Source organism: Sturnira hondurensis, unplaced genomic scaffold, assembly GCF_014824575.4.
Source record: "Sturnira hondurensis isolate 20B ecotype Veracruz unplaced genomic scaffold, ASM1482457v3 Scaffold0018728, whole genome shotgun sequence".
Classification (NCBI taxonomy): domain Eukaryota; kingdom Metazoa; phylum Chordata; class Mammalia; order Chiroptera; family Phyllostomidae; genus Sturnira; species Sturnira hondurensis.
The window spans coordinates 12,403,760-12,416,118 of NW_028091359.1; the positions used below are offsets into that span (position 1 = coordinate 12,403,760).

General features: G+C 58.6%; 1 protein-coding gene across 2 annotated transcripts in view; it reads right to left on the reverse strand.

Moving 5' to 3' along the window:
• SDK2 (sidekick cell adhesion molecule 2) overlaps positions 1-12,359 on the reverse strand; it is a 241,788-nt gene that overhangs the window by 17,648 nt on the left and 211,781 nt on the right. For both annotated transcript variants that reach the window (XM_037070049.1, XM_037070048.1), the window contains 4 exons: positions 9,650-9,836; positions 7,004-7,141; positions 4,612-4,773; positions 2,040-2,165 (listed from right to left, as the gene is read on the reverse strand). In XM_037070049.1, the coding sequence (XP_036925944.1) occupies positions 2,040-2,165; positions 4,612-4,773; positions 7,004-7,141; positions 9,650-9,836 (613 nt within the window). The remainder of the gene's footprint in view (positions 1-2,039; positions 2,166-4,611; positions 4,774-7,003; positions 7,142-9,649; positions 9,837-12,359) is intronic.

The following is a 12,359-nucleotide window of genomic DNA, read 5'->3' on the forward strand; positions in this document are numbered from 1 at the left end:
ATTCCTCATCAAGCATCATGGCTCAAAGGGCCTTACTCTTCATGCCCAAAGCAACAGCGGGAAGGAGGAACTGTTGTACCCATGTTACAGATGGGGAAACTGAGGCTCAGAGAGATTAAACCCATCTTCCCTTGGCTACCTGGCCATATGTGGCAGGGCTGGGGTTTCAGCCAAGAGCCATCCAATTCCTCCTGGCACTGAACCCCCTCCGGGCGCCCAGAGCCATCAGCAGCTGAATCAGTGCTTGATGGATGGGCTGGTCTGAGACCTTGCTGCCTCCCAGAAGCTGGGGCCTCCTGCCTACTGTCTGAGCTACCTTGTTTTGCCCCACACAGAAACAAAGGGTAGGGCTGGGGCACCTGGGCCAGGCCAGAAGCTGCTGGAATGTCAGGCTGTGCGGCTCTGGCCTCCAGCCCTGGGAGTCAGCTGATCTGCAGGACGGGTTCCATCGCCCACAATCCTTAAGTGCATGTCTCCCTGGCCTGGCTGCCCATGGTTCATAGAAAGTGGGTGTGTTTAGTAGGTTCTGCCTGGCACAAAAGCATGTCCTGAAGATGCCAGAGGGTGAGGTCACATACCACCAGGGGCGTGGAGGTGGGAAGGTGACTGCCCATACTAAAAGCCGTGAGGAGAGGCCCGGCATTCCCTGGGCCCTCCGTCCTTTCCTTGCCCCCTGACATCCTCGTCACCAGCCCTCTGCTACTGCTCTGAGTCCCAATCCTTCAGGGGATCTTAGCTTGGTCTCTCTTCTTGTGCTCAGTCCTTGGTCCCACCTGTGTGGGCCAACTCACAGCCCCCAAACCCGGAACGCTAGGTCCCATGCTGGGCCTCCCAGGGAACAGTGGAAAATCAACATGGCCAAACTCCAGTCTGGAGCCAACATTCCACAGCCTTGTACCCTGGCCGGCCAACTTGGGTGGAAAAAACAGGCTCAGGCCCAGGTTAGAAGCATGCAGCGGTCTCCTGGCCAACTCTGCACCCGGCTGGCACTGGACGGCTGGGGAGGGACCATCTGGAGTGGGGAGACAGCCAACTGCATGCACACCTTCTGGCTACATGCTGAATCTGAGCTGCTATGTGTATTAGCTATCAGTGACCATAATCATTAGCCTAAGATTATGGCAATGCTGGGGTGGTAGCTGCTTCCTGGAACCAACGAAATTAAGTATGTACTATTGAGATGACTAGCTCTCAGCTACGGCCAGGAATGAACAATTTGTCACTGGGATGTTTCAACGTTCCCCATTAGAAGTATTAGCTACTGCCATGCCTGACTACTCCCTGTTATGACTACTGTTTGCTGCTCGTGCTAGGCAGCGAAATCTTTGTTTAAATAACGTCTCAACTTCAGTCGCTTAATCACAGGTCCATGGAAGACCAAGGACAAGCCTCCAGCCTTTGCTGACTCCGGCGCTTCTGATTAACTCGGAAGCCTAGCAACGGCAGGAGCTGGCAGTGGCCGAGGGCTCCCGTGCGTAAGGGGAGCCGGGAGAAGCGGGCGTCAGCAGCGACTGTGAAACAGGAGCGTGTAGCGCAGCCCCTGGAGCGACTTATCAGCCGCTCATCGCCTGATGGCTTTGGAAGTTCTTGTGATTCGATTTCAGGCTTGACAGGAGAGGTTGGTCCGATGGCAGGGACTGTCAAGACAGCCGTGATGGCAGAGACAGGCCTTAAAGAGGCGGCCGAGGTCTCTGGGGGACAGCTGGCCTCCTTACGGAGCTTTGGTCCGTGGGGTTGCATGGAGGACACGGGCGCTTAACCCTTCGCACCTCTGGCTTCCTGAACGCCCCTCCACCTGCCTGGTCCCTACGGGCACTGAGTGTGGTTCTCCAGGGGCCTCCGGGTGTCCCTTAACGAAGGGTGCACCTTAGCTAGAGGTGGCCTGTTTCCCACTCACACCTCTAGCTTCACCTGGAGAAGCACAAGCGCCATCCCGGGTGACGACAGAGGCGCACCCAGCAGAGGTTCCTCGGGAAGGAGGAAGTGAGAGGTGGACTCCGGCTCCAGGGGGGCAACGGCGCAGCCTGGGGCAGGCATACCTGAAGGCCTGGCCTCGATGACGTATCGGGTGACGGGCCCCTTGCCGGGGTCTCCGCTGGACCAGTGGATGGCGATGGCGGAACTGTACCGCATAATGATGGGCACGCCAGGCGGTCCCGGGGCTCCTGCGAACAGCGCACAGTGGGCAAGGCTGTATAGAGCTGGACGTGTGCCCGCCCCATCCCCTGGCACTGCAGCAGGGGGCCTGAGCCCCCAAGCCACCCGCCAGAGTCTCGGGAAACCCTGCACATGCTGAGGCCCAAGGAACACATCTAAGACCAGGCCCACCGGACCTGATGCCGTTCTCCTCTGAGGCGCTTACACCCCCCGAATTCCAAGTTCTGGGGCAGTAGAAGGTCTCTGGGTGACGTCAGACAGGTTCCTGCAGCCGAGTCAGGAGACCGGGCTTTCTAGTCTAACCTAGAACCATTAGTGGGTGACTGATCAATTCACCTAGCCCCCTGGTGCCTCAGTTTCCCTATCTGTAAAGGCTCTTTTGGAACGCAAAGGTTGATGGGGAGCAGTGAAGGTGGGTGTGACAGTGGCAGAGTAGGCTCATGATCAGAAGAGGTTGCTTTTGGGGGGCGGGAGGACCCCCTGACATCTCCCCTTCTGCCTTATGATGGCAATGTCTCTCCACCTTCTGCCTGAAACTCTCCAACTGCAGCCGCATTTACTGTACAGCAAGGAGGGAAGAGGCGGGGGGCCACAGGACGTCCTGGGCCTCTGCTGCTTGCAGGGAGTGAGTGGGGGTGAGTGGCTGGCCGAACCAGTGCAGTGGCCCCTGTGGACCCCTGCTGGGAAGACGCTGATGATCCAGCTTCGGACGGGAGGTCTCTGAGCACAGGAGCTGGCAGGCTGGATGGGAGGCTAGGGACTCACTGACAAGAGCTCGGCAGCCCGCTGCCCACCCCACGGCCAGTCCTGACCCTGGCCTTGGAGGGCCTCACTTCCTTCCTTCCTTCTGTAACGCATGTCCTGCCTATGGCACAGGCAAAGGCAGCCGAGGGCTTGGGTGTGCGACACAGCCCAGGGAGGTGTGAGGGGGGGTGGGGGTTTCAGGACCCCGAGTTCTCCTCTGCACAGGACAGCACTCAGGGCTGAGAGAAGGAGCGGTCGTCTCCTCCTGGACCAGAGCTTCCTGTGTGCAGCCGTAGCCTGGCCTGGGGAGGAGCACAGGGAGCGCTGATCCGCCCCCTTCCGACCCCTCCTCACTCACACCTGCAGGGTGCAGCTCGGTTCTTCCTCGGAGGGCCCCCCCCCCATACTTCCTGCCCCGGCCTGGGACACTTCAGGCTTCAGGTTAGAACGGCATGTCCTCCAGATGGCCCTGTCCCCATGCCACTGCCTGGCCCTGACAGCACTCTTCCTGCTTTTGTTTCCCAGGAATGCTAGCTCAGGTGAGAGGCACACGGAGGGGCTGGGGGCAGGTGCAGGGCAGAGTGGGATCCAGGGCGAGCCCTTCCTGCAGTCCCGTGGGCTTTGTGCCAGTGGAGCCCAGGAGATGGACAACTTCTGCAGGGCAGGGGTTGGGCTGGGGGAAGTGCCCAGAAAGAGTGCAATGCGACCAGCCGAACCAGCACGGAGGACAAACCCCTCGTGAGAGGTGAGGGGAGGCCATCTCTCCAGGCCCAGCTCACCTTCCGGGGCCAGGCTAAGCCAGGCGTGGGTTAAAGGGGGCCCAGACCACACCTGGTGGGTGGGGCAGGGAGGAGGGCAGGAGAGGGATTTCAAGGAAAGTTTGGGAGGGGCTGTATCCTTTATCAGAAAGGGAGGGAGCAGAGTGGCCTGGGAAGTGGGTGGCTTCTGTGTTCAGGAGGGGATATCCTGCATGGGTGACCGGGACGTTGGAGAGCTAAACCTCAAACACTGTGGGTGCCCTGAAAAACTCCCCCAGCCCGAGGATGACCTCAAGAGGTGTCACAAAACCTAAGCCAAGAAGCTCTTCCCTTTCTGGTCCCCAGCACTCCTCTCCCTGGCCCCTCCCCTCCTGACTCCAGCCGCCCAGTGCACTGTTGCCTTGCTCCTGTCTTCCCCTCCCCCTAACCTCACCTGTCCAGGAGGGAGGCAGACAGTGGGTGCCCCTGCCTTTAGCCTTGCCAGGGTCATCTTCCTGCCTCCGCGCCCCCCCCCCCCATGGCTCTCACAGGGTGTACTCAAGAGTCACCCTCAGCTCTTGTTCAAATGAGCATCCCCAGGGTGGATGCTCAGAGATCCTGAATCCCTGGGGCCCAGGGACCTGCATGTGTCAAAAGGACCCCAGTGGTTCTGACGTAAGTGGCACCCTGAGAAACATGTGATGCCACAGGTGACCTTTCACAGCCCAGACACCTTCCCCCACACCTCCATCCACACCAACCCTGCCCCTCCTGCCTCAGGCCTCACCGCATATTCTCCTGTGTGTGGGCTCTGTGCCTGCTGGCCCCTAGCCCACGGGCTCCACCAGGAACCCCATCTTGCTCATCCCTGTGTCTCCAGCTCCAGCACAGCTCTGGACACCTCTTCCCCCGTCGGGGGCAGAATGCTGTGCATGGAGGGCACAGCTCCCATGTTGGCCTGATGATCCCCTACCTTCGCCAGGGCCCGTGGTGACGTTGGCTTCGATCTCAGGCCCGTAGGTGAAGGTCTTGGCTCTGATGCGGAACCTGTAGGTCATGCCCTCTGCCAGGTCCTTCACCTTCAGCCACAGAGGGCTGTTCCCCTTCACGTCCACCGTCACGATCTTACTGACTCCTGTTGTGGGGTGGGAGAAGCAGAGTATGTGGGGACTGTGGGACAGGCAGGTGCCCTAGGTGAGGGGGCCGAAGCCCTGTGGCAGGAGGCAGGGCTGGCACCCTCGGCCACACGCAGTGTCTCGCAGACAGTTTCTCAGACCGCAGTCTATGGGCTGTTCTTAGCAAAAAGGTCTCCACAGCCAAATCTGCACGAGAAAAGCTGCATACTGTCTGTTAAATAACCATGGGATCCTTCTGCATCTAGAGGGGGAATACTTCACCATCCTTTAACTTAACTACTGTACAGCAGACATATTTTACACCCCGTCTTTGTTCCCCCCTCCGAACTCGAATTCTGAGCATCACCTTTCAGGAAGTGCTTCTGTGAAGACAGCACAGCCCAGGGTTGGAGGGGGCGCACCTGCAGCCAGGTGAGGACAGCTTCAACCCCTATGGTGGGGACAACCTCGGCTCCCCCTGTCAACTGCACCCCAAATTGTGGCAACTGGGGTGCTGTGCTCAGACCCACAGTGGCCCCAGGGGTCGTTGGGCATCCCCCTACCCTGGCTTCACTTTGTTGAGGGTATCAAGGGCATCTTAGGCCAGATGTTATGAGGTTAAATAAAAGAGCAGGGCACCTGGCACATGGTAGGTGCCCAAGCTGCTTGTTGGATAAACAGAGGGGTGTGTAAGAGGTGCTTCCTGAGGGAATGAAATGACCTTTGGGGTGAGGTGGGGCATGCCCCAGGGCCTGGAAGAGCAGCCCTGGGTACCTACGTGCTCCTTGACATTTCTGAGCAAACCCCTCATCTGCCAGGGCCTTGGTGTGCCCTCCAGGAAGGGGGGTCCTGGCTTCTCACCAGGCCTGCTGACCTGCACTTGGGGTGGAGGCATGAGGCAGGCGTGCAGGTGCCATGTGGCCTGATGGCACTGTCTAGCAGCACATGGGCTCGATGGTCCTATTGGCTGGGCCGTCCCGGGGCAGAAGGAAGTATGTGAGGGTGTGCAGTCAGCCATGGGGTCCAGCCCCTGCTGGACAAGGGACCAAGGGCAGGGCGCTCACACCTCTCAGGGTGGGGAGCCCTCTGGGCCGGCCAGGTGGCGGCCACTGTGACGAGTGAGCGCCCGCTCCGTCCTCCTGTGTTTCCCCCGGTGACTCCTGTCCTCTCCTTCCTGCCCTGGAGAAATGGCCCCTTTCCCAGCCCTGCACCTGACCACGTGTCCTGGGGCTGGCTCCCCCTCACTGCCCTGGCACACAGGGCCACTCTGCGAAGCAGGAGGCTGTTGGCACACAGGGGGCGGAGGAGAAGACTGAGGGCCATTGTCCCCTCGGCTGACCCGGAACTACTGGGTGCTGCAGCCTTCTCATGGCTCTGTCCCTTGTTCTGGCCAGTCTTAGCAGTCCAGGGGGAGTGAGCTCAGAGGTGGTCACCTCTGGCCACCAAGGTGCCACCTGGTAGGCCAGCCACATGCCCAAGGCCGTGCTGGGTTCTGGAACTGGATGCAGGCAGCTGCACCCCAGTCTTTTTCCTACGTCTCTAAGTAAACAGCCCTGGTTTCTGGGCTAATCTCACCCAGGGGTGCTGGGGAATGGGGTGGGGTGCCACCAGGGCCTGGAGGGCAGGGTGGGGCAGGGGCTGCAGGGCCTGCTCTGAAGACAGCTCAGACAGATGGGGCTCAGGGTCAGAGGGAGGCAAGCTGCAGCGCAGGGTTCGGGGTCCGAGGCTGGCAGAGGGGACAGGGCGCTGTGTCTCTCTGAACTCGGCATCCTTCTGAGGAGAGACTCTAGTCTTCCATCAGATTCGTGAAGGGGTTCCTGACTCCATGGGGGGCAAAGAAAGCAAGCTGAACCCAGTGCAAGGCTGAGACCTAAATCTGGGGACGGGGCATGCCTAGGCCAGGCCTGTCAGGGGATCCCCATCTTCATGGGCCCCAAAGAGACCTGTCCAGCTCGGGGTGCTCTATCCCTCACAGGTTTCCCTTCCTGTCCCCTGATGGGCACCGACAGACCGGTGGGGAAGAACAGATTTTTAATTCCCTCCTGGGAGTTAGGACACGGGGGCTGCTCTTCAGCTTTGCCCCATACTTGTTGCTTCACTTTGGAATCCTCCTCCCTTGTCCGGCCTCCATTTCCCACTTGTAAGCTGGGAGGCACTCGCCACATGGACTGTAGTGGCGGTAGAGGGGACCCCACCTGAGAGAGCCCCTGCAAGGGGCGTTTAAGGAGCTGCACTGGCATCCCCACTCACCATCCACAGGGGTGCAGGGCTCGTACACCAGCCGGTAGCCCTCCAGGACGCCGTTGGGGAACTGGGGGGCCTCCCAGGACACGTTCACCGAGGTTGTGGTCAGCTCGCTGAACTTGACCGAGCTGGGAGCACTGGGGGCTGCAGGTATGGAGGGAAGACAGCACAGGGTTTTTGTTTCCTCCTTCCCTGGACATTCAAACCCTGTTCAGGTGCAGGGAACCAGCAGGGGTGGGGGGCTCTGGGCCCCGGAAGACCAGGAGAGCAGGGCTCCGAGCAGGAGGGGCTGCCAGAGGTCAATGGACCGCTTCTCCTCCTCCCTGCATCATTGACACTCACTTTCCAACATCTGAGTCCAAGTATTCTTTTCCCTCAAGTTGGAAAACTCAGTTCCTCCTGCTGAGGGGCCCCCAGCCCTGGCTAAGAGCCCAGGACAAGCCTGTGTCCCACCCCAGGGTGTCTGCAGGGCCTGCCCATGTCCTGGCTTTGTGGGGCTTCTCCTTCAGCTTCCCATGGGTGGGGGAGGAGACAGGGGCTGTCTGGGCCTCAGAGCATTGGGTGGGTGCTGAGCAAGAAGGTGCCAGAACTACAGTGTCTCTTGTCTCCAAGACCCAGGGCCTGTCACCCAGAGACCATGCTGTCGAGAAGCAGCTCGAAGCAGGGACAGTCAGACACTCTGGAAGAGATGTTTTCTTGGACTGGGAACCCAACAACATGGGGGTGAGGGCTCTTCGGGGGAGGACAGAGAGGACGGGAAGGAAGCGTCAATAGGCAGCATCCTGAGTTGGCTCCGGCGGATGGCCAGGCTATTCTTGGCAGGGCCACCCCCACAGGGCCAGAGCTAACCGGACCCTGCGCCGTCCAGCTCCGGGGCCGGCAGCGTCGGGGAGCAGTCTTTGAAGGAGGAAGGCGAGCTCAGGGGGCCTTTCCTGCCTCCGCTCAGCTAGAGGATCGTGGGACAGAACACTGTGTCCTGCTGTTACAGTGACAGAAGCTTCCAGGCTCCCAGGGGCTCACATCCTGCTGATGACACCAACAGAATGGTCAGGACAGGCAGGCAGGCAGACAGACAGACAGACTCTTGGGAGCCGGTGGAGGAGAAGAGTTTTCCTGGAGCCAGGGCTTGTCCCCAAAGAGAACAATACTTAGGAACTGACTGCACGGGCCTTGATATCTCTTTAAGAGATGAGGAAACTTACAGTATGGGAGGCAGGGGTTAGAAAAGACACTCAAGGGGGGTCAGGATGAGAAGCTAGTATTCAAATCCACGAGGACAGAGCCCCAAAATGGGCAAAGGAGGGGGACTGAGGATAGCACAGGACAAGCTCATGTCCAGGTGGGAGACCCTGGGGAACCTCACTCCCCAGGCCACCATCGCTCACAGAGATTTAGGGGTGCCACCTGCCCTGCCCACCCCTGGGACTTCCAGAAGGATCGAGCGTAACACTGTCAGAAAAGTGACTTTGGACCCTACCGAGAGGGCTGGAGCCGCACACATGGGCAGCAGGATTCTCGGCGTCCTCCTCTCCTCTGCCCTGGCCCACCACCCAGCCTCCTACTGGCCCCCCTGCCTCCCCACTGCCCCCGTGTGTCTGTCTGTTGCACAGCAGCTGGAGCGATCTTAAGAAAACACAAACCAGGCCCTGTCGCCCAACTGCTTAAACCTGCCAATGGCTGTCACCACACTCAGACAATCCCGACTTCCTTCCAAGGCCACCAGACCCTCGAGAACATGACTCCCATTTTCTTGCCAACCACCTGGCTTTCTCCGGGTCCCTCTAACCCCGCCAGCTTCCAGACCTCTGCACCTGCTGTTCCCTCTGCCCGGAACACCCTCCTCCAGAACTTCCCACGGCTGGCCTCGTCTCCTCACTCGAGTGTCAGCTCAGATGTCACCCCTCAGAGACGCCTCTGCAGGCAACCTATCCAAAGCCATCTGTGCAGCCCTGGCCGGTGTAGCTCAGTTGGTTGGGTGTCCTTCTGTAAACCCAAAGGTCGAGGGTTCAATTCCCAGTCAGGGCACATGCCCAGGTTTTGAGTTCAATTCCAGTGGCTGTTTCTCTCTCACATCAGGATTTCTCTCCTCTCTCTCCCTCCCTTCCCTTCTCTCTAAAATCAATAAGCTTTTCCTTGGGTGAGGATAAAAACAAAGCAAACACAAAGCCGTCTGTGCTTGGCTCTCTGACAGAGCCACCAGAGGTTAACTCCCCTCTGAGCTTGTTTGCGATCTGTCTCCTTCCCTGAGGGGGCGGGGGGGCTCCTGCAGTCTCCTCCACTGTGTGATCCCAGCACCTGGCACAGGCTGGGGAACAGGCAGGGAGCAGAAGTGGGCTAGCTGGGTGCACTGGCGATTGGCAAGGTGGGCGACAGGGGCAAGACGGGGTTGAGGTGGGGTGGAGGGCTCTTCCCAAGGCTGTGTATGGAGACAGCTTCTCTTCTGAGCATCACGTTTGGCCCCGGGTGGGGCTGTGCTCCTGCACACTGGAGGGCATCCCGTGGGACAGCCCAGATGTTCAGCAGGTGGGGTCAGGCCACCTCACCCCACCTGCCTCCACTCCCCACAAGAGCCCAGAGGCCAGGGCCAGGTGGTCCTGCCTCTGCTCCCCAGGCTGGCTTCCCCCACCGCCCCCCTAAGCCACTTCCCCCCACCTGCTTGCTGGGTCTGGCCCCGGGTGGGGGTGCTTCGAGGCCCTTCCCCTGCGGCGTTGAAGGCTGCCACGCTGACCATGTAGGTGGTGTAGCCGGTCAGGTTCTTGAGCTTCACTCCATTCTCAGCCAGGAAAAGCGTCTTTACCCGCTCGGTGAGGTTCCGCTGCTCAGCCTCCCAGAAATAAATCTGCAGACACAGGTGATGGGGGAGGGACAGGGGTGGACAGCAGCTTTCATCCTGCCCCAGCCTGTCCCAGGGTGCCAGGGACACCTGCATTCGAACCATCCGCACACTTGGACGGTAGGTGTGTAAGTGACCCAGGGGAGTGTAGAGGCATTTAAGAGCTGTTTTAGGACCCCCTCCAGAACCTTCCTTTCCTAGTACTCCAGGCTCTGCTGGACTGCGAACCAACCCCTCGAGGGCACAGACCTGGCCCGTGACTTCCCTGAGCCAGTTTTGCTGCCTGTACCGTGGGGGTAGGACACCTCTCCCAGAACCAAGGTGAGGAGCAAAGATCGCAATGGGTAAAAGAACGAAAAGCGCTGCCAATAAATTCATGTTTGATGCGGGGAAGGAGCGGTTAACACTCTGCCCCGTGGTCAGCCAAATTCAGAGATTTTTTACTACAACTCTGACCCTGGGCTGACCAGAAAGCTGTTAAAACAACTCTGCTTGGTGCAGAGGATTAGTGGGCATCTGTTGCCACCTGCTGGCAGAAGAGGTTTCTGCGTGATGCGGGCTTAATTGCTCAGTTTGTCTGCAGGAAGGTAGTAAAAGGGGCCGGAGCTAATGGAAGCGTCCCTGCCTGGCACGTGTGAATGGCGGTGAGGAAACCCTTGCTTTTCTCACTTCTCCACTTCCCTCCCTGTCTCTACAGACTCTTCCGATGTGGGCAGATGAGTGAGCGTTGAGGCAGTGATGGGCATCCAACAGTAGCCTGAGTTCCTGCCGAATTTGGGGTACACGAAGTATAGGAAGGCTGTACTCTGGGTGTCATCAGTGTAGAGACGGTCCTGGGTGAGGGCACACGGAGGGAATTAACGTAGAAGAAGGGGCACAGAGTGGTTCCTGGGGCCTTGGTGTTCAGAGGCTGCGGAGAGGGGTTGGGACAGCCCAGGAGAGGGAGGGGCAGCCATCGAGGGAAATCAAGCGGAGAAAGCCTTTCTTGGGAGAGGGAAAGGTCCACCCTGTGAAACGCTGGTGCTAAACCAGGTAGGACGAGGCTTGCATCTGACCACAGATGATCAACGTGAAGACTCCTGTGGCCGGGACAGAGGGTGCTTCGGTGGTGGTGGTGGGGACAAGAGCCCACGTGGCGGAGGCTCAAGAGACCAGGGTCGGGGAGGGACTGCAAGCCGTCACCCTTAGCTGGGGGCCATTCACTGAGAAACCACAGCAATCACCCAGAACTCAGCAAGTTCTCTCCGTAAAGGGCCCGGTGACACATATTTTAGGCTTTGCAGGCCACACATCTCTGCTGCAACTCTGCAACTCTGCGCTGGCAACTCAAGGGTAGCCAAGGGTAATTTGTAAACAAATGAGTGTGGCTGTGTTCCAGTAAAGCTTTATTTACACAAACAAGTAAGTGGAGGGCCAGATTTGGCCCATGACTTGTAGTCTGACAATCCCTGAATATTTGCTTCCTACGTCTCCTCTCACTCGAGCTCCCAAGGAGTTGCTGGCACATCTGACTCCTCCCGCCTCCAGGTGGCACGTTCTTTATGCGGGTTCAGAGACTTCACTAAGTTTTCTTTGATCCCGAGTCTCAGTTTTCAGACTTCTTGTGTTCTCTCTGTCTCATATCTCATGTCTGGGCTTTCAGCAACATCTCTGTGCGGAGGACCCCATAGTTCACAGCTCTGGCTTGGACCCCCTCTTGAACCCCAGACACCCCGCCGTTCGGAGTCTCCCTGGGATGTCCAACAGATGCCAGGAACTGAGTCTGGCTGACCCCTCAAGCTGCCTTCTTCCACCACCTTTCGCCTTTTCCTGCGCTGTATCTGGAAGCTCCATTATCCAACTGCTCGGCAGTCCTGTCGCTTCTCCTTCTCTCTCACTCCGTATTCACTTGGCTACCAAGTTTTACCTGCTCTGCCCTTCACATAGAACCGGACAGCACACCCTGTCACAGTGCCACCGCCTGGCCTTGGCCACTACCATGTCTCCACGTGGTTGCTTCTTCGTGGATCTGTGCTTCCTCCACATCAGACCACTCTCCGTACAGTGGTCAGCACTGCCTTTCCAAGACCTGAGGACTCCACATCCCTCCTGCCCCAAACCCTCCTTGGGTGTCATTTCATTCAGTGACCACACAGCCCGGGTCACTGCTCAGGCTCACCACCCATCATGCTGCCCCCCACTGACACACAGGGATCTGTGTTGGTCTGGGTACACGCCCAACTCCACTGACCACAGGACCTTTGCTTTTCGCTTCCCTCTTTTGGGAATGCTCTTCCAGATCCATGATTCATGCCCTGCTCTCCTGCATTTTTGCTCCCGTGTCAGCTTCTCATTAAGTCCTTCCTTAATGACCCTATTTAAACTTTCAAACCTCTGCCTGGGTCTCTCCCCCCTTAACCTGTTTCATTCACCACCACCTGTGGCTGCTGTCTGTTTTGAGCATCCCTGGTCTCCTTCCCCTACAGTTTACGCTCATGTTGACCAAGAACACTGCCGGGCACAAAGTAACTGCTCAATAAGCACATGCCA